Below are 26,129 nucleotides of genomic sequence, written 5' to 3'. Positions count from 1 at the left end.
CCAGCTCAGGGTGGTGAAGGCCTGTTTGCTGGTAGCCTGCTGTGATTGGCTGTAGTATTGGCTGGGCGGCCAGGCAGAGGGCCCAGGTCCAGATGCCAGACTGAGAGATGGCTCCACACATGGAGACGCTGGGAGGGAAGCAGGCCGTTTGCTGTTTGAACTCGGGCTCTATGTTCGTTTAAAGTTTTGTTTTGCACCGTGGACAAAGTTTGTCTGCTAACGCTGTGCCTTTTGTTGCAGGAAAGTGGGAGTGTCCTTGGCATCATTGTGATGTGTGTGGCAAACCTTCTACTTCATTTTGCCACTTTTGCCCCAATTCATTTTGCAAGGACCACCAAGAGGGGACGGCCTTCAGCTCCACTCAGGACGGGCACTTGTACTGCTGTGAGCATGACTTGGGGGCAGAGGCGATGAGAGCTGCCCAGACTGAGAAGCCTTTCCCAGAGCCCAAGGCCACCAGGGGCAGAAGGAAGAGGCGGCGGTGTTGGCGCAGGGTGACAGAAGGCAAGTAGGCCAGGCGCTGGCTTGGCCAGACCCAGGGGTGGTGGCGGGGGCCGCCTGCCTTTTGGGGAGAGGCTGAGCATGGAGGCAGCCTGGAGAAGCAGCGTGAAGCCGTGTTGGGAGGAGCACCCACCACTGAGCCACCCTCAGCAGCGCCTGCCCGCCCGCCTGCTGCGCCCGCACTGAAGACTCATCTGAGCTCCGAGGTTCCGGGCAGCCCCAGATACACAGCCTTACACCCAGCAGTACCGCGACACTTGAATTCCTGAGAATGTCAAGGTGCCCTCCTGCCACTTTTTTTAGGTTCAAGTTGTGATTGAAGGTTAATTGGCATATGAAATGTTTTTAATTTCACCTGAGATGTATAGAGTAGTATTTTTTCTAAGGGATCACTATTATCTTTAATCTTCTGATACTCGGCCTGCTTACCTGTCATTATCACTCAGGAGAGACCAGGGTGCACTGGGCATGACCCCAGACCCATGTCCTTGGAAATCTTGATTCTGAGCATTCTCTTGCTCTTAGGAGACAGCTATTGATTTTTTTTTTTTCTTTTTTCATACTAATGTGAAGTTTCTCCTCACAAGGTTACTTCTCTACCCGAGAAGTTGAGCCCTGGAATGGCGATGTGGTGGTGCTGCGAGTCCCCTAGTCTTCTGTGGTTGGGCCGTGGCTGCCTGAGGCCCAGGAGTGGCCTTCCTGACCAGCAGGCATCACTTCTCACTGGCATCAGGGGGAAGACTTGGGACTTTTTTTTAATTTGACTTTTCATTAATTACCAGTTTCTGACTTTTAGTCTCTCTTTTTTTTTTATTCTCTTATTTTCTTCTAAACTGATTTCACAAATAACCACCGATTGAGATGTTTATTTACTGATTCGACCCTGAGTTCTCAGCGCAAAGAGCGAGTTTGCTGCATTGTGGCCTCAGCAAAGCGTGTGAGCAGCAGTCTCAGGCAGGCTTACGTCCTGCCAAGTGGGCACCATAGGCTCTGGTTTAGCCCCCTCAGGCCCAGAGCACACGGGAAACGGCATCTCTGGAGAATATTCTCAGGGTGAGGAACAACCCAGAGTAGTAACAACTGCTGCCTTTTTAAATGATTCCCATTTTGTGGGTCTGTTCGTGGAAGAGCTATGCCAGCACTACAGGGGGGCTGGGGTGGCCCAGGCTTGAGGCCTGCGCACCACCTGGCACCACCACCTCGTTTCCTGTAACCCCTTACTAGCTGTTGGGTACTGGCAGGCCTGGCCAGAGAAGCAGCTGAAGAGAACTTTGCTTTGTGGAAGGCGACTCCTCTCCTGCACAGGAGGGCGGGCAGGGCAGACCGCTGCAGGAGCTTTGCGTTTCTACTTTTTTCACCCGAGTAGAACATTGTTCTGCAGGAAGTTTACATAACTGTTTTTGACATTGCCATGAGATCTGCTTGTTTCTCTCACATTTGCCTCCCAAAACAACCGAGGTGTTTGGCCCTAAGGACCTCCCCCCCCCCCCATCCAGTATGTCTGTGGTCTGTCACGTACTCAGGCCCTGGTCGTCTGTAGGGCCCAGAGGGTGAGCTGTCATAGCAACTCCTGTGTGGCCTGATCCTAACATGGGGACTATGGAGTATTCGTCTCAGTTTAGAACTCTAATTTCTGTCTCAAATACTGGAACAGTTCAGACCTAGGCTCGTCATGCCGCACTGAGTGGTTCCGGTGACATGCCCAGCAGCACCTGTTCCCACAGCCACGGCGTGGGGTCTGGCACATGTCGCTCAGCTGTGCTTCCTCAGCGAGTGTTGAGTGCACTCTGGGAGCAGGTTAACTTACGTTTATAGAAGACCATAGTCCAATCTTGTGATGTCCAAGTCTTTAATACTGGAGAAAGCAGCTTCCCGTGGCTGCCCTGTCCCAGAAGCTGTTCAGAAACGTGACAGACAGTACTCTGCAGATCTCTAGGAAGCCAGTCATGAGTCTGAGCACAGGGTAGCTTAACCGAGAGTCCGGAGGGACGCTCTCAGCTGTTAATGTGAAGCAGAAGCCACACACAAACTCCATATAGCTCAGGATTCCTCTGAACCAGGAGCCAACTAGGACCCTCACTTAAAGCTGGATCTGCGCATGGAATTGGCCGCTCAAGCCAGCACTGGCCTGTTTGGTTCTAGACGGTGAACTCTGAGGAGTCGCATGGACACTTGGGGTTGCACTGACGCGCCTCAAGCACGTGTCTTGAATATGACAAGTGCATGCAAGGCCTAGATGCCGGAACTACTCTGTTCAGTTAAGAAGCCGCCTGTTTAAAGTGATGCAAGTTGGTCATCCTCACCCAATTCTGGGTCCACCGAGAAGCGCAGTGTCTGGTGAATGTTAGTCATAGCATCCTAGTGGCCACGGAGACATGCGTGCTGAGAACTACACTCCTATGTGCTTTGTCCAGTGCGAGGCCAGGCTCCTTCCAAGAACATGGTGTCTCCAGTGCTGGTAGGCTTAACTTGAAGTTCATGGGGGAGGGGAGTGTGCTGAAATGGAGATTTCAGTACAGGGGTGGGGGCATTCAGAGTGGGGAACTGTTTGGAAAACTGTACGAGTATTTTTGTATTAAAAGCTTTTAAAGATCTCCAGCAAGGTTGATTTTCAAAGCCCCGCCCTCCCCTCAAGAGGATGAGCTAGCTTCACAAAGCTCAACTTGGGTTTCTTTTTAGTGAAAACAGGTGCCCAAAGACTTGTAACTGTGGGCAATAAACAAGAAGCCCATGTGGTCGGTGGAATAAAAAAAAAAGTGCAATAGAGCTGAAGCTGAAATTAGGAAGTCATAATTTTTGTGGTCAACATTCAATGTGTAATATTGAATCCAAAAAAGTCTTACACAAAAATGGTAACCCACACTAAGATTTAAAAAGTCCACACCCCACCCCCACTACGAGGCTGAGCTCAGGCGCCCTAGGACACGTTGGCCATGGGCTTGTACTTCTTGAAGCGTGTCCACTGGCCTGTGGCGTAGTTCATCTCAAACACAGTGTCTACCAGCATGGTGGTGCTGCCCTGGCCGTCAGACTTGGGCAGGTCCTCTGTGTGCTCGCTCAGCTTGATCTGGATCACGTCGCCCTGCTCCTGGCATGGGTTTTCTGTGGAGGGCAGGATGCTATGCTGGACAGGTGTGGGCCCAGGGAGTAACCCCCCCCCCACCCCCCCCCGGCACCATACTCACCTCGTGAGCCAGCCATGAAGCCCAGGATTAGGGCCTTCTCGGGACGTGTGACTTTGTTGGCTGTCTTGAACATTTCCTGTGCTGCAAAGAGCTGCTTCTTCTGCAAGTTGACACGAGTGGGTGGTTGACAAACCCCCCACCCCCAGAGGCCAGACCAGGATGAACACCCCTCCCCGTGAGGACCCTACCGTGAGGGACAGGTTCTTCTTGGGTTGCTGCTGGGCAGGGGGCTGGGTCTGCGGGGCCACCATGGCCACGGGAGGGGTCTGTGCAGCAGGGGTGACAGCAGGTGGCGTGGTGGGTGTGAGGGGTGAGGTGGGTGTGGTGGGCGCGGGCGTGGCTGGGCTTAGGCTGCTGTTGTACATGGGTGCCCGCTGCTTGAACTGCGCAGGGCTCGGCGTGCTGGGCTCCTCAGCTGGCCGGCCGGCCTGCAAGGTGGCTTCCCGTGAAGATGAGGCTGTGGGCAGTGGAAGGAGTCCTGCTGAGCGGCTGGCTCGCTGCCTGGCACTGTCCACCCCCAGCCCGGCTTGTAAGGACGGTGATCACCTGGCCCGAAGGCTCACCTGGAGGCGCCTCAGAGCTGGGGATGTAGGAGGAAGCCGGCACCACGCTGGGCGTGGCGGGCAAGTAGCTCACGGAGGGCATCGTGGGCTCGTTCAGAGACCCGAGTTTCTAGAAGAGGCCAGGGCGGGGGACACACTGCAGCCGAGCCCCACCCCCCCCAACTGCTCCCGGCCGGCCCCCGGTTCCTGCAGCCATCCCACAGCGTGCTAGTCGAGCAGTCCAGCTGGGTAGCAGCAGCGTGACCTGGGACGACCTCGCTGCGCACGGCAGGCACTTGTAGCCACACCGGAGCCTACCTGCGTGGACACGAGGCCGGCCGCATAGTCAGGGGTGGCGTTCTCGATGACCGTCTCCTCCTTGGCGGGCTTTTCCACCACTTCCGTGTCTGTCAAAAAGTGAGTCCCCATGAGCACAGGGTGGGGTGAGACATCGGGGTGCCACAAGGTAGCCCCCCCGCCACCTCCCTGCCTGGAGCCCTGTACACACCCAGCGTCTTCCTCCTCCTCTTTGCCTCCCGGCCGGCCCCGACCTTATCCAGCTCCGAGATGCTGAGAAGCTGCAAACAGTCTGTGCTTAGCTGGGGAGGGGCAGCAGCCCCTCCCCTGGGGCCCCGGGACACGGGGTGTTCACCCACCTTCACTCCCCTCTCCTTCCGAAGAGGCGTCCGCGAAGGTGGGATGGGGGTCCGGTTCCCCGCAGGGCTGAAGACGCTGGGCGTGGTAGGGCTCCGGAAGGGCGCCTGCTTCGGGATACCTTTGAGCGGGGCTGGAGGGGTGGTGCTGTCAGCAGGGGCCACCCCCACCCCCTCGCTCTGCACCTGGCTACTGGATGGGAGGGAGCCTGGGGGTGCGAGGGCCAGCCTGTCGCCAAGACCAGGGCTGGAGGAACAAGGACATCACAGGTGACCCCGCGCAGTTTTGCCAACAACACAGAAGGACCAGAGCTCCGCACCTAGCTGACCACCACGCAGGACCGACTCCGGGTGCCTCCCTCCCGGATGAGTGGGGCTCAGACGCTGCTCTGCCCCCACTGCCAGCTCTGAGTATCAGAGCACCCCAGACAGACAGAAATCCAGGCTGGCTCCTCCCTCTCCTTCACCGCACCCACAGGCCATCCAGCCTGCTCGCCCTTACTTGTTGTGTCCATCTTGCGGAGCAGCCCGCGGCCCTTGGCATGGAAAGGCACCCCCGCGCTCCTCTTGAGCTGCTGGGCCGTCTCCGTGGCTGCAAAGAGGTTCATGGGACGGACAGTGTGTCACACCTGTCCCAGTGGAGTGTCTCCAGGCTCACGACCACCAGGACCCTTTCGCTCCCCCCCCCACACACACACACAGGTGCCAGGGAGAGCAGCGGGTCAGTGGGCCTGGGAGCAGTGCTCTGGGAGGTGCCTGTGGCTGCTTCAAAGTCAAGCCACTTAATCTGATGGTAACAGTAGCAGAGTCACATGTGTGAAACTAAACGCGCTGACGTTTTGGACGTGGATTTTAAGCTGCAGTTCAGCACGGCACTAAGTTTCTATAAGAAGTTTAACTACTTAAGGAGAGTGACCCCTGCCGAGTCAGAGGGTCCCCGCACAGCACCCCACTCACACTTCTGCAGGAGCTCAGCCCGGAGCGTCGCGCTCTTGGGTTTCCTCTTCAGCTGGAAGTGCTTCACCGGGGGCGTGAGGGGCCCGGCGAGTGTGGTCAGAGCGTTTTTGTTCAGGTACTGGCACTCTAGCGGCAGCATGATGGAGGCCTCACACTCGCCCACTGAGCAGGAACCGACCGGTCAGGAGGTGCTTGCCTTGCCCTGTTGTCCTAGGGCACCCAGCAAGGCCCGGACAGCACCCCAGCCCCACGCCAGGGGACTCGGTCCAGAAGCAGCATCTAGGCACCTGCTGGCTCTGTCCACCGGGCATGGGCACCCAGGCGGGAGACCCCACAGGAGCACCCCTCAGGTGGTGAGACGCCTACCTGGGCCCACCTCAGGCTCACCCTTCCCGACACACTCCCAAAGCTTGGCAAGTGCCTGACGGATGGAGGACTGCCTGTATCACCACACACAGGGACCCAGGTTCAAGTCCCTGGTCCCCACCCACAGAGGGAAAGCTTTGCGAGAAAGGTGGATCTGTGCAGCAATGTCTCTGCCTGACTTCGCCAAAAAGAAAAAGGGCGCGAGTTGGCCACTGGGACGCTGAGAAAACGTGCTCTGGTGAAAAGTCGAGGGAGGGAGACTGGTGACCTCATGCTGAGGTGTTGCCGCTTCAGGAGCCCAGCAGCTCCAGATTGCCAGACTAGGGTAGAAATTCTGGTAGAAATTGCTCTCTTTTAGAGAGAGTGTGTGTGCGCACGACAGCACAGCCGCCACAGTGACAAGCTGCCTCCTGTGCAGCTGCTGCGCCCTCGTGGGGGGGGGGGGGGGCAGCCTGAGGCGTCTCCCAGCCCCATCCCAAACAAGTGTGTCTGACACAACAGTTCTGAGCTTCTACCTTGTGACTAGGAACCTTCTAGGAGCTAGGATGCCACTCGGACTGGCACCAGGGAGCGGGCCTGAGCACCGAGCTTCAGACCAACACAGGCAGCGGGGCCAAGAAAGGCAGCGGGGTGGGGCACGGCGCTGACACATGGCAGCTGGGGACAGGACTTGGGACCCCAGGCCGACCTTGCCGCTGCCAGTCCCCTGGGCTGCCGCCTTACGGAGCATCCTAGCACCCAGACGCAAGCATACCCTTTTCTCTCAGCTCTCCCAGGATGTCTTGAACGTTGGGGTTCTGCTCTTCCAGCTCAAGGTTGAGAGAGCCGGTGTCCGGAAAAGACTTGAGGATGTCAGCGACCATGAGCACCCAGGGGTCCGAGTCCAGGCTGGCGAGCTGGATGATCTCTGTCAGGGCCGCCTTCATCTGCCGGGAGGTAGAGGGGAAGGTCCTGAGACCGCACGCGGCCGGGGGCATCCCTCGGCCCAGGGGCTCCCCAGATGGCCCTGGAGTGTGGCACAGCCAGGCCAAGGCGCTCCCACCGTGCCAGCTCCCGCCTCCGGTGTGAGCCGCGCAGGGGATGACGGTCAGTGACCTTACAGGGCTCCACTCACGAGGGACGAGGGACCTTCGTGGAGTCGACAGACACCCACCGGGAGACCCGGGCCCTCCCGAGACCCTGTGCTGCCGCGGGCCAGAGCGCAGAGGCCCGCTCCCAGGATCACGAGCACGAAAGGCCACCCTCGCGGGGCCACGCCGAGGGGTCACTTCAGCTTTCGCACCAGCGGCGAGCCTCCCCCCTCCCGTGTCCTGGGCTGCCACCGCTCTGGCCACAGCCCTGGCCCCGGGGCGGCCCGCACCCCAAGGTCGACGCGCCCTCCGGTGACCCCGAGTGAGGGTGGGGGTCCGCCGCCCGTCTCCCTCCCAAACTGGGGCCGCGGGGCAGCGGCGCAGAGGGACTGAGCCGCCCCGAACAGCGCTCGCGGGTTAGGGTCAGGAGCACAGACAGCTCGGAGGGGCCGGGCCGCCCCGGGTTCTGGGTTCTGGGTTCTGGCGGGCGGAGCGCAGCTCAGCAGCCCGGGCGGCGACGCCCGGCACCAGCGGCCCGCGGGCAGAGTGGCCGCAGACATGCCGCCCGAGTCCCGGGTTCGGTCCCCAGACATCGCCCGGCACGGGAAGAAGAGGCGGCCTGCGGGTGCCGGCGGCGTCGGGCTACCTGGAGACCGCACCACAGGCGACAGGCTGCAGGGGACCCGGCGAAACGTAAACGTCCCCAGGCGGCTACGGGGCTCAACAGGTCCGAGCGCCCGGCCAGGGTCCGCAGGGTCCGCAGGGGGCTGAGAGCCCGGGTTCGATCCCCAGCACCTCCGCTGGAGGTGCCCGGGCTCCGGGAGGACGGGGCGGGCAGGGGCTGAGGGGAAGCACCGAGCTGCCCAGAGGGAGCGACAGGCGCGGGTGGGAGCCCCGGCCCACCTGCAGGGTCTCCCGCCCTCTGGTCAGGTGGAAGCGGAGGCGGAGACATCAGGCTGCACCGAGGCTGACGACACAGGGGAGGGGCACGGCCAGGACCTCGCACCCCGGCCCCGGCCCCGGCCCCGGCCCCGACCCCGCACGACCCCGACCTCGCATCCCCGACCCCGCACTCTGACCTCGCACCCCGACCCTCGACCCCGACCTCGCCTCCCCGACCCCGGCTCTGACCCCGCACCCCGACCTCGCACTCCGACCCCGACCTCGCCTCCCTGACCCCGCACCCCGACCTCCGACCTCGCACTCCGACCCCGCACCCCGACCTCCGACCTCGCACCCCGGCCCCGACCCCGACCCCTGGCATCCCGGCCGGCCGCCCGCCCGCCCGCGAGGTGACGCCTGAGACGACGCCCGGGACGCGGACGGGGACGCCGCCGCCCGCGGCCCCCACGGAAACGGCCGCCGCCCCGCGCCCCGCGCCCGGAGACCCCGTGGACCTCGTCCACCGCGCGGCGCGGGAGGTGCAGCGTCCCGAGCAGCAGCTTGAGCTTCACGGCGGACGACAGCCCGTGGAAGCAGAGGCGGATGTTGTCGACCACGGCGGCCGTGAGCAGCGACGCGATGCTCGGCGGCGCCCACAGCTCGTCGGTGGCGCCCAGCTTGTTGTGCAGCCACAGGCCCGTGTCGCTCTCCCGCATCGACGCCATCTTGGGGCGCGCGCCGCCGCGCCGGCCCCTCACGCGCACGCCCGCGCGCCGCCCGACATGGCGGCCGTGACGTCACCGCGCGGCGCGGGAGTGACGTCACCGCGCGGCGCGGGGAGTGACGTGCTCGCGGCGGCTTCCGGCGTCCCCGGGAGGCGAGCGGCGAGTGGCCGCGGCGGAGGAGGTTGACCCTTCACCCCTCACCCCTCACCCCTCACCCCCGACCGCGCCCACTGACTCCTCGCGGGACCCGAGGCCGCCGCCCGCGCGTGTCCCCCCCAAGTCCTCGTGTCCCGCCATGCCCACCTGTGTCTGCATGTCCCCTGTGTCCCTCCCATGCCCCCCTCAGTGTCCTCATGCCCCCTCAGTGTCCCCATTCAGTGTCCCTCATGCCTCCTCAGTGTCCCCCCATGTCCCCCTCAGTGTTCGCATGTCCCCTCATGTCCCCCTTAGTGTCCCTCATGCCCCCTCAGTATCCCCTTCAGTGTCCCTCATGCCCCCCCAGTGTCCCCTTCAGTGTCCCTCATGTCCCCTCAGTGTCCGCATGTCCCCTCATGTCCCCATCAGTGTCCCTCATGCCCCCTCAGTGTCCCCCCATGTTCCCTCCAGTGTCCCTCATGTCCCCCTCAGTGTCCGCATGTCCCCTCAGTGTCCCCCCATGTCCCCCTCAGTGTCCGCATGTCCCCCTCAGTGTCCCCCTATGTCCCCTTCAGTGTCCCTCATGTCCCCCTCAGTGTACCCCCATGCCCCCTTCAGTGTCCCTCATGTTCCCCTCAGTGTCCCCTTCAGTGTCCCTCATGCCCCCTCAGTGTCCCCCCATGTTCCCTCCAGTGTCCCTCATGTCCCCCTCAGTGTCCGCATGTCCCCCTCAATGTCCCCCCATGTCCCCCTCAATGTCCCCCCATGTCCCCCTCAGTGTACCCCATGCCCCCTTCAGTGTCCCTCATGTTCCCCTCAGTGTCCCCTTCAGTGTCCCTCATGTCCCTCTCAGTGTCCCTTATGTCCCCCTCATCCCTCTCAGTGTCCCTTATGTCCCCCTCAGTGTCTGCATGTCCCCCTCAGTGTCCTTCATGTCCCCTCAGTGTCTACATATCCCCTCATGTCCCCCTCAGTGTCTGCATGTCCCCCTCAGTGTCCTCTCATGTCCCCCTCAGTGTCCCTCATGTCCCCCCAAGTCCTCATGTCCCTCATGTCCCCTCAGTGTCCGCATGTCCCCTCAGTGTCCCCCATGTCCCCCTAGTGTCCTCCCATGTTCCCCTCAGTGTCCCCCCATTTCCCCCTCAGTGTCCCCCATGTCCCCGTCAGTGTCCATGTTCCCTCAGTGTCCCTAATGTCTCCCTAGTGTCCCCCCATGTCCCCATCAGTGTCCACATGTCCCTCAGTATCCCCCACAGCGTTCATGTTCCTTCAGTGTCCCTCATGTCCCCCTCAGTGTCCGCATGTCCCCCTCAGTGTCCCTCATGTCCCCCTCAGTGTCCCTCATATCCCCCTCAGTGTCCCTCATATCCCCCTCAGTGTCCACATGTCCCCCTCAGTGTCCCTCATGTCCCCCTCAGTGTCCGCATGTCCCCCTCAGTGTCTGCATGTCCCCCTCAGTGTCCGCATGTCCCCCTCAGTGTCCCTCATGTCCCCCCAAGTCTTTGTGTCCCTCATGTCCCCTCAGTGTCCGCATGTCCCCCTCAGTGTCCCCCCATGTCCCTGTCAGTGTCCACATGTCCCCCTCAGAGTCCAGCCATGTCCCCCTCAGTGTCATCCCCCACTTTCCCCCCAAGGCGCACCCCCCCTTCTGTGTCAGTGCAGCAAATAGTAAACTGGGTGCCAAGATGTGGCCGAGAGCTGGACAGCCCCCTGACCATGGTGCAGAAACTGCATCGGGGACCCCCTAGGGCCGTGCACCCTGGGGTGGCCGCCTGTGACCCCGCGGGTACAGCGCACAGGTGACAGTGCACAAGGACCCGGGGCCAGGCCCCCCACACTTGTGGGGGATTGTGAGTGGTGGAGCAGGGCTGCAGGCGTCTCTCCCTCTCTGTCTTCCCTCCCCTCTCAGGTCCTCTCTGTTTCTATCCAAAGCAAATCAAACACACACACTTTTTTATTATTAGGGGATTACGGCCTGCAAAGTAGCTGACTGGACAGCCTGCTTGCTTTGCCATCTGCATGACTCGGGCTTGAGCCTGTCGCCACCACGCTGGGGAAACTGGTGCTGTGGTGCCTTTCCGTCTTTGTCTGTCTCTGAGAAAGCCAGCCCAGAATGGCAAATCCTGGTGATGTCAATAAGCACTCATGAAAACGGTGGGGTGGGGGTATGTGTGCTGGTAACTCAGTGTGTCGATTCCAAATTATGTTCCTCCATGAGGATCATTTCTGGAACCATCCGTCCCACCCCGGTTCCATGGCTGCCAGTTCTTAGCAACATCGCCCCGCCAGATATTCGTCGGGATGCGGCATCATCTAAGTTCATTTCCCACGTCTACGCTCGACCGGACCTGCCAATATACGCGGAGATCTTCGCCCACCCTGTCCAACGCTTGACGTCTCGTCACCCAATCTGGTCCCCTACGCCTACACTGAACTTCTCTGTTCCAGTCTCTTGGAAACAGAGTTGGCAGTCAGCTGAGGTCAAGAACAAACACCTCATCACAGACCCCTGCGAGCGTCAACCCGGCTTTGACCTAGCACGTTATGATCGGGCCCTCCTCCATCGCTATCGAACAGGCCATGGCCGGTGCGCCGCTATGTTCCATCGCTGGGGAGCCAGAGACGACCCGAACCGCCCCTGCGGCCCCAGACAGACTATGACCCACATAGTCAACGACTGCCACCTCTCCAGATTCAAAGGTCTCAAACTTTACATCAGGCTCAACCTGACGCTGTTGACTGGCTACGGAAGAAGGGCAAACGCTAGAAGAAGAGGGTAAAACTCACATCTTGTTTTATGCGAGGCCACACTCCTGGGCACCATGAAGGGGGAGCTGCATGGATGTGGTGTCTCCCCTGCCACCACCTGATCCCCAAAGTGAAAAATCGAAAAAGCTGTACTGGGGAGACCATCATCAGACCCCAGATTCCAGGGGTCATTCCGCAGGTCTGCGTATAGAATTGGTACATTTGGGAAAGGGAGGCGCGAGTGGGCACGCAGTCAAGTAGTGACTGAAGTGTAAGCACTGTCTCCTAATTCTGAAATTAAAAGGGGTGTTTACTGTATGCAAGTGCCGTGTAGCTGTTTGCAAAGATTTATTCATGACAGCCCATTTATTTTACCATCAAGAACATTACTAGTGTGGTTTGGGAGGTGGCGCAATGGATAAAGCATTGAGTTCTCAACCATGAGGTCCTGAGTTCGATCCCTGGCAGCACATGTACCAGAGTGATGTCTGGTTCTTTCTCTCCTTCTACCTTTCTCATTAATAAATAAAATCTTTAAAACGAAAAAACGTGCGTAAGGACCCCCGGCTACCTACCTGCAGGGGAGTCGCTTCACAGGCGGTGAAGCAGGTCTGCAGGTGTCTGTCTTTCTCTCCCCTCTCTGTCTTCCCCTCCTCTCTCCATTTCTCTCTGTCCTATCCAACAACGATGGCATCAATAACACCAACAATAATAAATACAACAATGAAAAACAACAAGAGCAACAAAAGGGAAAATAAATATAAAAAAAGAAAAAAACTTGTGGCCCAGGAGGTGGCGCAGCGGATAAAGCATTGGATTCTCAACCATGAGGTCATGAGTTCGATCCCCAGCAGCACATATACCAGAGTCATGTCTGGTTCTTTCCTTCTATCTTTCTCATGAATAAACAAATAAATTCTAAAAAAAAAAGGGGGGGGAGTCAGGCGGTAGCGCAGCGGGTTAAGCGCACATGGCGCAAAGCACAAGGACCGGCATAAGGATCCCGGTTCAAGCCCCCGGCTCCCCACCTGCAGAGGAGTCGCTTCACGGGCAGTGAAGCAGGTCTGCAGATGTCTGTCTTTCTCTCCCCCTCTCTGTCTTCCCTTCCTCTCCCCATTTCTCTCTGTCCTATTCAACAATGACATCAATAACAACAACAATAATAACTACAACAATAAAACAACAAGGGCAACAAAAGGGAATAAATATTTTAAAAAAAGAAGAAAATGTTACTAGTGACTTGACAGTGTTCTGCAAGACTGTAGCCACATCCTTCCACATTGCATCATCCACCCAGCTTCTCAGTGGCAACCACTGTGATTCTCAAAGTCTTAGACAGTTTGCCTACTTTTTCTTTGAAAGTCCATGTGTGATTCTGTAGGTTCCACATGAGCAAAGCCGTCTGGTAGTTATCCTTCACCTCTTTCGCTAAGCGCAGTCACCTCCAGTGTCATCCACTTTGTCCCCGAGGATATCATCTTTTCTGACCACAGAGTATTCCGTGGAATGCATATCCCTAACTTCCTTAGCTAGTCCTCAGGGCTGCTTCCCTTCTGGCTATTGTGAACAGTGCAGCTGTGAACACGGGTGCAGGTGTCTTTCAGAATTAGTGTCCAATGCCCTTTGGATGAATGCCTGCGTGATTCACGACTCATAGCTGAAATGACTCAAATAACTTTACTCGTAGTTTTCTACTGCACGCAGTATGTTAAGCACCCCCATATACCAGGGCTCCATGCCTGTGTGACTTCACCTCTCCCAGGGGACTCCTTCTCCCCTTTCCGAATAGAGGGTGAACGATGACCAGACACCACAGCACCACCCAGCATCTGTGAAGCTTCCTTGTGAGATGCTCCCCATGGTCACTGGGGTTCAAGTCCAGCTCCCCCAGCCTGGTAAGGTGAGTGCCATGCTGGGTGAACTCTCCCAGCTCCTCCTATTCCAAGTCCTTAAAACCAATTCTGGCAGCCCAGGAGGTGACAAAGTGCGTGAGTGTTAAGACTCTCTAGCATGAGGCTGAGTCATATCCCCAGCACTGCATGTGCCAGAGCGATGCTCTGGTTCTCTGGCGTCTCGCCTCTCTCCACCTCTCTCGTCTCTCTGTCTCTCTCTCTGTCTCTCTCTCTCTGTCTCTCACACACACACACACTGTGCTGGGTTGTTGGAAATGTCATGACATTTTTCTATGCAAAAATGCATCCTGACTTCTGACAACCCAACACATATATGATTTGCTCAGCTCTGGCCTATGGTTGTGCTGGGGATTGAACCTGAGAGTTTGGGTGTCAGAGGCAGTAAAGTCTTTGCATAACATTGTGTCCAGCCCTAAATATAGCTTTAAAAAAAGAAAAGTTATGCATGTACAAACTACTGTATTTACTGTCGATTGTAAAACCTTACTCCCTGATAATTTTTTTTAAAAGAGCCAGGTCTGGGAGTCGGGCTGTAGCGCAGCGGGTTAAGCGCAGGTGGCGCAAAGCACAAGGACCGGCGTAAGGATCCCGGTTCGAGCCCCGGCTCCCCACCTGCAGGGGAGTCGCTTCCCAGGCGGTGAAGCAGGTCTGCAGGTGTCTTTCTCTCCCCCTCTCTGTCTTCCCCTCCTCTCCATTTCTCTCTGTTCTATCCAACAACAATGACAGCAATGATAACTAACTACAACAATAAAACAACAAGGGCAATAAAAGGGAATAAAAAAAAAAAAAAAAAAGAGCCAGGTCTGGGTTGTCAGAAAAATTCAACTTGACAGAGGACACAGAACACAGGAGCCCTTTGCAATATCCAAAAGCAACAAGAGATTATTCTGTAGAATGAAAGCACGAATGTCTGACAATGAGAAAAAGACCAGAAATCGGCAGAAATAGGAACTTGAAGGAAACGCGACTGAAGCCGGGGAGGCCAGCAGGGGGCGCGCTCACACTGCCAGGAGGCGCTGCAGACACGCCCGGCTGCGGGAAGTGCGTCCCGCCCAGCAACTGCTCCGCCAATGAGAAGCCATCGGCCCTCGGCCCTCCTCCAATGAGCGCTCGTCAGCGCGGCCACGCCCCCTCACCTCGCGCCTATATAAGCTGCTGCGGCTGGTTCTCGGAAGCAGGCCTGGGGCTCTGCACCCGCCGTCCAGCGCTGCTCTCAGGCGGCCCCGGGTACCTGGGAAGATGGCAGAGGAGGGAGCACAGGGCCCAGGGCCGAGGGTCAGACCCAGCCAGCCGGCCAGCTGGCTTCTGTTCAAAGTTCTGAGAACAGCCGGCCGGCTGGCCATGGATCAGACCAGCCCCGGGCCCTCCAGGAGCCAGCCTGGACCACCATCCCGGCGGGCACGTGCAGCCTGGCCCTCCCGCGACCAGCCGCCAAGGACCAGGCCGACCCGCCTGATGGCTCCCGGCCCACCACCCAGAGGAGCACTTACATCTGGTGTACAGGAAGGAGCGAGGCCGGCGTCGGGCACCAGGACCCGGGTTCAAGCCCCCGGTCCCCACCTGCAGGGGGGAGGCTTCAGGAGTGGTGGAGCAGGGCTGCCGGTGCCTCTCGCTGTCTTCCGTCCTGTGTAATAGCCGCCTAGCACAGCGGGCTCGTGGTGCCGCCACCCCGAGCCCCAGCCACTGTGTGTTTTTCCACCGAACAAACAAACCTTTGGCTGCCACGACCGACTCTGGTCTCCACCAGGAAGCCCCAGAAACCAGGTGCAGAGAAACAGGAGAGTGCAGGGGCCGGGTGGTGGCACAGCTGGCTGAGTGCACATGTCACAGTGCACAAGGACCGGGGTTCGAGTCCCCACCTGCAGGGGGGAAGCTTCACGAGTGGTGAAGCAGGGCTGCAGGGGCCTCTCTGCCTCTCTGTCCCCCCATCCCTCTTGATTTCTGGCTGTCTCTATCCTATCCTATAAATAAATAAAGATAATAAGAAATTAAAGAAGAAAAGAAACAGGAGAGTACGATTCACGACGGGAAATCAACGATTAGTCAGAAATGAGTCTGAGATGACAGTTAGCACCCAAGGGCAGTGAGCTTTATGAGGAGTTTCAAAATATCTAGGAAGCTAGAAGGAAGATTTAAAACGGTAAGTACAGGGGGCTGGGGAGACGGCACAGTGGTTCTGCAAAAGGCTTTCATGCCTGAGGCTCTGAGACCCCAGGTTCTGTCCCCTGCAGGACGTTGTCTCTGTCCCTTTCTCCCGGCCTCTTTCTCTCATTAAGATAAAATGCTAAGGGGCCGGGTGGTGGCGCACCTGGTTGAATACACGTTACGGTGTGCAAGGACCCAGGTTCAAGCCCCTGGTCCCCACCTGCAGAGGGAAAGCTTCGTGAGTGGTGAAGCAGGGCTGCAGGTTGTCTGTCTGTCTCTCTTTCTCTCGCTTCCATCTCGATTTCTGGCGGTCTCTAACAAATAAAGATAAGAATAAAAATTTTAAAAAAATAAATAAAATGTTACGATATAAAAACAAATTATAACTCTAGAATAAAAGCACACAGTATTTGAGGCTAAAAATATACTCAATGAGGCCAGGGAACTAGCATAACTGTTATGCAAAGGCATTCTCAAGAGCCCACGGGAGGCTCTGAGGTCCCAGGTTCAATCCCCAAATCACTGCAAACCAGAGCTGTGCAGGGCTCTGGCTCAAAACAGTTTGGGCAAAAGGCCTGGGGGTGGCACAGTGGCTAAGACATCAGCCCTAAGAGCACAAGCTCTGACTTCAGTTCCCATCACCACATGTGCCAGAGTGATGCTCTGACATGTCTCTCCCCTCCCTTCCTCTGTCTCTGCCTCCCTCCCGTTCCTCTCTCAAGTTTAAATAAAAACAGCATCCTGGATGTTGGACGTCATGGAGAACACATCAGATGTTTCAGAAGAGAAGCCGTGCTAACGGGGAGAGGTGCAGTGGGTTCCACTCAGAATGAGATGCAGTGAGAAGAATAAAAACGAACAGAGCACCAGGATGTCACCGCGTGGCAGGAGGTGGGGCCGTGGAGCAGGAACCATCGCAGACTGCTCTCCTGTGAAACCGGAGACAACAGACGGGGCCGGGCGGTGGCACCCTGGTTAAGAGCACACATCCCAGGTGCAAGGACCTGGGTTCAAGCCCCTGGCCCCCACCTGCAGGGGGGAAGCTCCATGAGTGGTGAACCAGGGCTGCAGGTGTCTGTCTTTCTCCTCTATCTCCCCCTCCAATTTTTCTGTCTTTACCCAATAATAAACCAATAAGATATTTAAAAGAAAAGTAGGGCTGAGGGGTGGCGCAGCGGGCTAAGCGCACGTGGCGAGAAGCGCAAGGACCGGCGTCAGGATCCCGGTTCGAGCCCCCGGCTCCCCACCTGCAGGGGAGTCGCTTCACAGGCGGTGAGGCAGGTCTGCAGGTGTCTGTCTTTCTCTCCCCCTCTCTCCATGTCTCTCTGTCCTATCCAACAACAACGACAGCAGTAATAGGGTGAGGGTGGATGTTCGGCTTCACTGGGGAGGGGATGGGATGGGAGACAGTCTTTTGGTGGTGGGAATGGTGTTTATGTACACTCCTATTAACTTGTAGTCATATAAAAAAACAATACTGATAACCTACAACAAGGGCAACGCTACAACAAGGGCAGCGAAAGGGAAAAGGTGGCCTCCAGGAGCAGGGGATTTGTGGTGCAGGCACTGGGCCCCAGCGATCCCCCTGGAGGCAAAAAAAAAAAAGTCGCCTGAAGACTCAGCACAACACAAGCAGGATCTCTTCAGAAACTCACCAGGCCACAGGAGGACAGACACATGTGGCCAGTGGGTGCAGACGAGGTGAGGAGGGGTCCTCAGGGCTCGAAGGGCCACCCCAGTGCCGGCGGCTCTGAGCTGGGAGTGGAGCGGCGTGGCCGGTGAGAAGGCCAAGGACAGCGTTCTGGCTCCACTCCAGAGCTGGTCTCCCGAGACCCCTGGCCCCAGCCCAGTGCTGGGTCAGCCTGTGCCTGTGGCCCTGGGAGGGATGGGGACGCGGGACCTGGGTCCTGTGCCCTGTGACGTGTGTCCCTAGCCCTTCCTCCTCCTTTCCGTAAAGCCCAGGAGGGTTCTGCAGGCGTGTGGGAGGGCTCAGCGGCTGAGCCGCCACTCTGGCTATGTGTTGGGGCAGCGGGTTCCTGGCTCGGAGGCCTGTCCAGTCTTTCTGACTCCATCTGGTGACGTCTACGTCCCCTAGGGATGTGTCCGTTTCATCTGGGCCAGCCAAGTTGTTGGTGTATGATTATTCACAGTACTTAATTTTTTTTTTGATAGGACAGAGAGACATGGAGAGAGGAGGGGAAGACAGAGGGGGAGAGAAAGACAGACACCTGCAGACCTGCTTCACCGCCTGGGAAGCGACTCCCCTGCAGGTGGGGAGCCGGGGGCTCGACTGGGGTCCTTACGCTGCTCCCTGTGCTTGGCGCCACCGCCCCGCCCCAGTACTTAATTTTTTGTTTATTACTTTTTTATTGCTACTGGGGCTATGGCTGGGCTCGGTGCTGACGCTGTGAATCCACTGCTCCTGGTGGAGATTTTCTCTTTTTTCCTCTTCCTTTCTTTGTATTCAATTTTTAAAAATTATTTTCATCTATTGGATAGGGACAGCCAGAAATCAAGAGGGCAGGGGGAGACAGAGAGGAGAGAGAGAGAGACAGAGAGACACCTACAGCCCTGCTTCCCCACTTGCAAAGCTTTCCCCCTGCAGGTGGGGAGCGGGGGCTCAAACTCTCGATCTTGTGACTGTGACGTGCGCCCAACCAGGCGCACCACCACCTGGCCTCTCTTCTCTTCTTCTTTTTTAGATATTTTATTTATTTATTGAAACAGGGATAGGAGGGGAGAGGGGGGAGAGAGAGGAACACCAGATGCCACTCTGGTATGTGTACTGCCAGGGACTGAACTCAGGACCTCACGCTTGAGAGCCAACCCTTTACCCACTGCACCACTCCAGACCGTGCCTCTCTTTCTTCGTATTTTATTAGATTTGATAGAGAACGATTGAGAGGGAAGGGAAGACGGAGAGAGCGACAGAGAGACACCTGCAGACCTGCTCCACCGCTCAGGAAGCGTCCCTCCTGCAGGGGTGGGTGGGGACCTGGACCCTGATCCTTGCGCTGGATCCGACTGCTCACCCGGGGTGCGCCCCCGCCCGGCCCCCACTTTCCCGTTTCTGCAGGACCAGGATGGGCAGTGACACCCCCTGATGTCTGGCCGGCCACCCACGGGCTGGTGAGTGTGTAGCCTGCGGACTCCACTGTGCCCAGGGCCGCACTCCTACTTTCCAGGGTGGGGCAGAGAGGGAGGTGCCCCAGGAGGCTCCCCCAGTGCCCGCGTGCTCCCATGTGGGTGGGGGCTCTGCCCCGGGCCGGGCCTCAGGCCGGGTATGACAGGTGCCCCCCGGCTGAGCTGTCCCCCGCCCCGCCCACTCCAGCCTGTCAGTTCTGCTGCCCTTTTCTGAAGAACGGACTCTGAGTCAGAACGATTTTGTCTCTTGCTTGTCTGGCCTGCTCGCACTCTGCTTGCTCCAACCTTTGCCGTCTCTTCGCCAGAGAAGAGACAAGGGGGCCACAGCCCGAGGGCGGAGACCTCATAGCACCTCTCCCAGCACCTGGGCCCACACTCTCCTCAGGTGCACGGGGCAAAGTCGCCACACAGTAGGCGCCAGAAAGTTCATGAAGGGGCCCGGCGGCGGTGTACCTGGCTAGGTACATCATCATGCGCAAGGACCCAGCTTCGAGCTCCCGCTCCCCACCTGCAGGGGAGAAGCTTCACGAGGAGTGAAGCAGGGCTGAAGGTGTCTGTATTTCTCTCTCTCTCTTCTCAAACATTTTCCTTTTTAAAATTTTTTTATATTTATTACCTTTTTTATTGTCCTTGTTTTATTGTTGTAGTTATTGTTGTTATTGATATCATTGTCGTTGTCGGATAGGACAGAGAGAAATGGAGAGAGGAGGGGAAGACAGAGAGGGGGAGAGAAAGACAGACACCTGCAGACCTGCTTCACCGCCTGGGAAGCGACTCCCCTGCAGGTGGGGAGCCGGGGGCTCGAACCGGGATCCTTACGCCGGTCCCTGCGCTTTGCACCACGTGCGCTTAACCTACTGCCCGACTGCCTCTCTCTTTTTTAAAAGGAATCTTCTCGGGCAGGGGTAGACAGCATAATGGTTATGCAAAGAGACTCTTATGCTTGAGGCTTCAAAGTCCGAGGTTCAATCCCCTCAACCACCATAAGCCAGAGCTGAGCAGGGCTCTAGTTAAATTTATTTTTCACTTATTATTTGATGAGGACAGAAAATGGAGAAAGGCAGACAGAGAGGGGGAGAGTCGCGTGCAGCCCTGCCTCAGCACGCGTGAAGCGCCCCCTGCAGGCTGGGTTTTTACTTTATGTTTTTGCCTCCAGGGTTGTTGCTGGGGCTGGAACCCACTGCTCCAGGCAGTCATTTCCCCACTGTACTGGACAGAGAGAACTTGAGAGGGAGGGAGATAGAGAGGGAGAGAGACAGAGAGACCCCTGCAGCCCTGCTTCACAGCTTGTGAAGCTCCCCCCTCCCTGCAAGTGGGGAGCCGGGTGGGGGCTAGAACCCGGGTCTTTGCCTTTTGAATTATGTGCTCTTAACCGGGTGGACCACCGCCTGGCCCTTGAGCTTTTTATCTGTCTGTCTGTCTGTCTGTCTACGTGTCTCCCCTCCTCTCTCAAGGTCCCTCTGTCCTGTTCAATAAAGTGGGAAGAATGGCCTTCGGAGCAGTGGACTCAGTGTCGGGAGGCCCAGCAATAACCCTGGAGGCAAAAAAAAAAACAAAGCGAAACAAAAAGACCAAACTTTGGTCACTAGAAATCACTAGAACCAGCCTGTCCTTTCATCCTGACGTGAAGTCAGAAACGAACCAGGAAAAGGCCTCCCACGCGGGGCTGGGGCCAGGGGCTTGTCGGCAGGCACGGTGGCGCAGGGGACCCCTGCCGCTCGGGCCTTCGCCAGAGACCAGCTGGGGTGCAGCTCGGCGAGAAGGGGACCCGCCGACCTCCGTGGGCAAGCGGGCAGAGCCCAGTGAGAGGAGCCAGAAGTGGGCAGAGCCGGCCACACGCCTGAGACCAGGCGACACCGGCCGTGCCCGGCCCGCCCAGACCCAAAGAGCCCCTGACCCACGTCACTGGCAAAGACCAGATGGGGAAGCGTCTACAGATGGACCAGTAGGCCAAGCGTGGCCGTCCACACGTGAAACACTACTCAGCCTTGAGAAGGAAGCAGGGCGGCCTGGCAGAATGAGCCACAGACCTAGGAAGGCCCCCGGGGGACAGGAGATGGGCGTCAGGGGCTGGGGGCGTCCTTGCTGGGGTCTCACCTGGACGGCGGCAAGTCCTGGAGACAGACCGTGCATGTCCTCACAGGAGAGCGTGCTGACATGGTCAGAGGGCTGGCAAGATGGCTGACAGGGAGAGCAGCTCTGCCCTGCTGTGGACGCCACTCTGGCTCAAGCCAGGCCTCACGCTGAGGAAGCTTCGTGCTGTGGTATCTCTCTCTGACTTTTTAAATTTTGTATTTATTTTCCCTGTTGTTGCCCTTTTTTTCTATTATTGTTGTGGTTATTGATGGCATTGTGTTGGACAGGACAGAGAGAAATGGAGAGAGGAGGGGAAGACAGAGGGGGAGAGAAAGACAGACACCTGCAGACCTGCTTCACTGCCTGTGAAGCGACTCCCCTGCAGGTGGGGAGCCGGGGGCTCGAACCGGGATCCTCATGCCGGTCCTTGTGCTTTGCGCCACGTGCGCTTAACCCGCTGCGCTACCACCCGACTCCCTCTCTCTGACTTTTAAAATTGAACTTTATTTATTTATTTATTGGAGAGAGACAGTCAGGAATCGAGAGGGAAGGGGGAGACAGAGAGGGAGAGAGGCAGAGAGACACCTGCAGCCCTGCCTCGCCACTCCGAAGCATTTCCCCGCAGGTGGGGGCCGGGGGTCCTTGCTGTGCGCTCAACGAGGTGCGCCACCCCTCCCCCGGTCTCTCTGTCTCTGTCTCTCTGGATGTCTTGTCTCTGAGTCATGCCAGAGTGCTGAAGCCCCACTGATAACCAAACAAACATCAAAAAGTTGTCGAGTGTCCACTTGGGAACAAGAACCCACGGACAGGCCTCTGACGGCCCGGGGACCAGTCACGTGGGGGATGTGGGGACTGGGGCACCCACAGAGCTGGGCGGGAGGCCAAGGTGAGGGTGACTCTGCTCAGCACATCCCCGGGGTGCCCAGGCTGGCGATGGCACATGGTGGGGACAAGGGCCTCAGACCTGGCCCACTCCGTGACCGTGACATGCCCCCAGCACCCAGATGACCCCAGCACCCAGATGCCCCCAGCACCCAGATGCCCCGAGCACCCAGATACCCCCAGCACCCAGATACCCCCAGCATCCCGATGCCCCAGCACCCAGATGCCCCCAGCACCCAGATGCCCCAGCACCCAGATACCCCCAGCACCCAGATACCCCCAGCACCCAGATACCCCCAGCATCCCGATGCCCCAGCACCCAGATGCCCCCAGCCCCCAGATGCCCCAGCACCCAGATACCCCCAGCACCCAGATACCCCCAGCACCCAGATACCCCCAGCATCCCGATGCCCCAGCACCCAGATGCCCCCAGATGCTCCCTGCACCCAGATGCCCCCCAGCACCCAGATGCCCCCAGCACCCAGATGCCCCAACACCCAGATGCCCCCAGCACCCAGATGCCCCAGCATCCAGATGCCCCAGCACCCAGATACCCCAGCATCCCGATGCCCCAGCACCCAGATGCCCCCAGCACCCAGATGCCCCCAGCACCCAGATGCCCCCAGCATCCCGATGCCCCAGCACCCAGATGCCCCCAGCACCCAGATGCCCCAGCACCCAGTTGCCCCCAGCACCCAGATGCCCCAGCACCCAGATACCCCCAGCACCCCGGATGCCCCCAACACCCCGGATGCCCCCAACACCCCAGATGTCCCCAGCACCCCGGATGCCCCAGCACCCCGGATGTCCCCAGCAACCATGTCCCCAGCAGCCCGGATACCCCAAACACCCCGGATGCCCCAGCACCCCGGATGCCCCCAACACCCCGGATGCCACAGCACCCCGGATGCCCCCAGCACCCCGGATGCCCCAGCACCCCAGATGCCCCCAACACCCCGGATACCCCCAGCACCCCGGATGCCCCAGCACCCCGGATGCCCCAGCACCCCGGATGCCCCCAACACCCCGGATACCCCCAGCACCCCGGATGCCCCAGCACCCCGGATGTCCCCAGCAAACATGTCCCCAGTACCCCGGATGCCCCCAGCACCCCGGATGCCCCCAACACCCCGGATGCCCCAGCACCCCGGATGTCCCCAATACCCCGGATGTCCCCAATACCCAGGATGTCCCCAGCACCCGGGATACCCCCAGCACCCCGGATGCCCCCAGCACCCCGGATGCCCCAGCACTCCGGATGCCCCAGCACCCTGGATGTCCCCAGCAAACATGTCCCCAGTACCCCGGATGCCCCCAGCACCCCAAATGCCCCAGCACCCCGGATACACCCAGCACCCCGGATGCCCCCAACACCCCGGATACCCCCAGCACCCCGGATGCCCCAGCACCCCGGATGTCCCCAGCAAACATGTCCCCAGTACCCCGGATGCCCCCAGCACCCCGGATGCCCCCAACACCCCGGATGCCCCAGCACCCCGGATGTCCCCAATACCCCGGATGTCCCCAATACCCAGGATGTCCCCAGCACCCGGGATACCCCCAGCACCCCGGATGCCCCCAGCACCCCGGATGCCCCAGCACTCCGGATGCCCCAGCACCCTGGATGTCCCCAGCAAACATGTCCCCAGTACCCCGGATGCCCCCAGCACCCCAAATGCCCCAGCACCCCGGATACACCCAGCACCCCGGATGCCCCAGCCCCCCGGATACCCCCAACACCCCAGATGCCCCAGCACCCCGGATATCCCCAATACCCCGGATGTCCCCAGCACCCGGGATACCCCCAGCACCCCGGATGCCCCCAGCACCCCGGATGCCCCAGCACTCCGGATGCCCCAGCACCCTGGATGTCCCCAGCAAACATGTCCCCAGTACCCCGGATGCCCCCAGCACCCCAAATGCCCCAGCACCCCGGATACACCCAGCACCCCGGATGCCCCAGCCCCCCGGATACCCCCAACACCCCAGATGCCCCAGCACCCCGGATATCCCCAATACCCCGGATGTCCCCAGCACTCGGGATACCCCCAGCACCCCGGATGCCCCCAGCACCCCAAGTGCCCCCAGCACCCCGGATGCCCCAGCACCCCGGATGTCCCCAATACCCCGGATGTCCCCAGCACCCGGGATACCCCCAGCACCCCGGATGCCCCCAGCACCCCGGATGCCCCAGCACTCCGGATGCCCCAGCACCCCGGATGTCCCCAGCAAACATGTCCCCAGTACCCCGGATGCCCCCAGCACCCCGAATGCCCCAGCACCCCGGATACACCCAGCACCCCGGATGCCCCAGCCCCCCGGATACCCCCAACACCCCAGATGCCCCAGCACCCCGGATATCCCCAATACCCCGGATGTCCCCAATACCCAGGATGTCCCCAGCACTCGTGATACCCCCAGCACCCCGGATGCCCCCAGCACCCCGGATGCCCCAGCACCCCAAGTGCCCCCAGCACCCCGGATGCCCCAGCACCCCGGATACTCCCAACACCCCGGATGCCCCAGCACCCCGGATGCCCCCAGCACCCCGGATGCCCCAGCCCAAGGTGACCGCGCCCAGAGGAGCCGCGTGCTGCGGGGCCACAGTCCTCAGGGGCAGCGGGGAGACCAGGGTGCGCGGCCCCTTTAAACTGCCGCCCGGGGGGCGCGCGCGCGGTTTCCACGGTGACGAGGGCGGGCGCGGGTGGGGCCGGCGCATGCGCACTGCCGCCGACGCAGCCGGTCCTGTGTCCCGCCGCCGCGGGGTCTCGGAACCGGTACCGGTGGGGCGGGCGGGGCCTGTGCGCCCGCGAGTGGGGGGTCCTGGGTGGGGGGGGGTCCCGGGCCCGCGGGGAGGGAGGGGAGAGTCCCGGGTCCAGCAGAGTCTCCCCGCAGGCGCCGGACATGGAGCCCCCGCCCTTCCCGCCGCCCCCCTGTGCGCTGCTGCTGCTGCTGCTGCTGAGCCCCGCGCTGCTGGCCCGCGCCGACCCCGACCCCGACCCCGACCCCGGGAGCACCGTGCCCGCGCAGAGTGCGTGCGGGGGCGGGGCGGGGTGCCGGGCTGCGGGTTCGGGGATCCAGGCTGCGGGTTCGGGGATCCGGGCTGCGGGTTCGGGGCTCCGGGTTCGGGGCGCCGGGCTGCGGGTTCGGGGTGCCGGGCTGCGGGTTCGGGGCTCCGGGCTGCGGGTTCGGGGTGCCGGGCTGCGGGTTCGGGGCTCCGGGCTGCGGGTTCGGGGCTCCGGGCTGTGGGTTCGGGGTGCCGGGCTGCGGGTTCGGGGCTCCGGGCTGCGGGTTCGGGGTGCCTTGCCCGCGCAGAGGCCGCAGGATCCTCGCCCCGCCCGCTGCCCCCAGGCCGGCCGTGCGTGGACTGTCACGCCTTCGAGTTCATGCAACGCGCCCTGCGGGACCTGCGCAAGACGGCGCGCAGCCTGGACGTGCGGGTGAGCGGGGCCGCAGGCTCGGGGCCCGGGGCGGGGGCGGCGGGGTGGCGGGGCCCGGAGTGGCGGGGGCGGCGGGCCCGGAGTGGCGGGGGCGGCGGGGCTTGGAGTGGCGGGGCGGCGGGGCCCGGAGTGGCGGGGGCGGCGGGGCCCGGAGTGGCGGGGGCGGCGGGGCCCGGAGTGGCGGGGCGGCGGGCCCGGAGTGGCGGGGGCGGCGGGGCCCGGAGTGGCGGGGCGGCGGGGCCCGGAGTGGCGGGAGCTGCGGGGCCCGGAGTGGCGGGGCCCGGCCTGACCCGTTGCTTTGCAGACGGAGACCCTCCTGCTGCAGGCGGAGCGCCGGGCCCTGTGCGCCTGCTGGCCGGCGGGGAGCTGAGCCCGCACCGCTGCCCCAATAAACGCCTCACCGCGTGTCCGCTGCGTGTGTCCGTGTGTCCGTGTGTCCGCGTCGGCGTCCGGCTCTGCGGGGACGGGGGCACGAGCGACGGGGTCCGCTGCTCCCGGGGCGGCCGGGGGGTCCTGGCCTGCGGTGCCCAAGGGGCGGTGGCCGGGTCGGGTGCGGGGGGTCGGGCCGGGTGCGGGGGGGGCCCGGGGTCGGGGCGGTTAGTCGGGGCGGGTAACGGGGCAGAGGGTCGGGGCCGGGGGAGGGGCCCGGGCGCCCCGCACGGAAGCGGACCCGAGACGGCGGGCCGCACCGTCGATGGTCGCAGCCTCCCCGGTCCCCGCGGTGGCCTCGCCGGGCCTGGGGGCGGCTCCGCGTGGGCGGCCGGG

General features: G+C 60.4%; 4 protein-coding genes across 5 annotated transcripts in view; 3 read left to right on the top strand and 1 right to left on the bottom strand.

Moving 5' to 3' along the window:
* NSD2 (nuclear receptor binding SET domain protein 2) overlaps positions 1–3,283 on the top strand; it is a 72,679-nt gene extending 69,396 nt beyond the window's left edge. For both annotated transcript variants that reach the window (XM_060188346.1, XM_060188347.1), the window contains exon 22: positions 241–3,283. In XM_060188346.1, the coding sequence (XP_060044329.1) occupies positions 241–512 (272 nt within the window). In that variant the 3' untranslated portion in view covers positions 513–3,283. The remainder of the gene's footprint in view (positions 1–240) is intronic.
* NELFA (negative elongation factor complex member A) lies at positions 3,276–8,934 on the bottom strand. The gene is made up of 11 exons (XM_007537639.3): positions 8,672–8,934; positions 6,959–7,130; positions 5,839–6,000; positions 5,384–5,473; positions 4,885–5,015; positions 4,737–4,806; positions 4,547–4,635; positions 4,250–4,358; positions 3,875–4,143; positions 3,687–3,786; positions 3,276–3,603 (listed from the first exon to the last, which is right to left on the bottom strand). The coding sequence occupies exons 1-11, from the start codon at positions 8,879–8,881 to the stop codon at positions 3,419–3,421; spliced, it is 1,587 nt and encodes a 528-aa protein (XP_007537701.1). The 5' UTR covers positions 8,882–8,934; the 3' UTR covers positions 3,276–3,418.
* Positions 8,935–22,131: 13,197 nt separating this feature from the next.
* Positions 22,132–24,336, top strand: LOC132537606 (basic proline-rich protein-like). Its single transcript, XM_060188479.1, has one exon. The coding sequence runs from the start codon at positions 22,132–22,134 to the stop codon at positions 24,334–24,336; it is 2,205 nt and encodes a 734-aa protein (XP_060044462.1).
* Positions 24,337–24,353: 17 nt separating this feature from the next.
* NICOL1 (NELL2 interacting cell ontogeny regulator 1) lies at positions 24,354–25,776 on the top strand. The gene is made up of 4 exons (XM_060188478.1): positions 24,354–24,701; positions 24,820–24,955; positions 25,276–25,364; positions 25,669–25,776. The coding sequence occupies exons 1-4, from the start codon at positions 24,354–24,356 to the stop codon at positions 25,732–25,734; spliced, it is 639 nt and encodes a 212-aa protein (XP_060044461.1). The 3' UTR covers positions 25,735–25,776.
* Positions 25,777–26,129: the final 353 nt, after the last annotated feature.

Source organism: Erinaceus europaeus, chromosome 3 (assembly GCF_950295315.1).
Source record: "Erinaceus europaeus chromosome 3, mEriEur2.1, whole genome shotgun sequence".
Taxonomy (NCBI): Eukaryota; Metazoa; Chordata; class Mammalia; order Eulipotyphla; family Erinaceidae; genus Erinaceus; species Erinaceus europaeus.
This window is presented reverse-complemented; position numbering and strand designations above follow the sequence as displayed.

What these genes read in the sequence shown, in the direction of transcription:
- LOC132537606 (XM_060188479.1), top strand. Translation starts at nt 22,132, where the DNA reads ATGCCCCAGCACCCAGATGCCCCCAGCACCCAGATGCCCCAGCACCCA.
- NELFA (XM_007537639.3), bottom strand. Translation starts at nt 8,881, where the DNA reads ATGGCGTCGATGCGGGAGAGCGACACGGGCCTGTGGCTGCACAACAAG. An exon ending in CAGCTCTGAGGCGCCTCCAG is followed by an intron (nt 4,144 to 4,249) that starts GTGAGCCTTCGG and finishes CACTGCCCACAG; the next exon opens with CCTCATCTTCACGGGAAGCC. An exon ending in CTTCATGGCTGGCTCACGAG is followed by an intron (nt 3,604 to 3,686) that starts GTGAGTATGGTG and finishes TGCCCTCCACAG; the next exon opens with AAAACCCATGCCAGGAGCAG.
- NICOL1 (XM_060188478.1), top strand. Translation starts at nt 24,354, where the DNA reads ATGCCCCCAGCACCCCGGATGCCCCAGCACCCCAAGTGCCCCCAGCAC. An exon ending in GCCGCGGGGTCTCGGAACCG is followed by an intron (nt 24,702 to 24,819) that starts GTACCGGTGGGG and finishes GTCTCCCCGCAG; the next exon opens with GCGCCGGACATGGAGCCCCC. An exon ending in GAGCACCGTGCCCGCGCAGA is followed by an intron (nt 24,956 to 25,275) that starts GTGCGTGCGGGG and finishes CGCTGCCCCCAG; the next exon opens with GCCGGCCGTGCGTGGACTGT.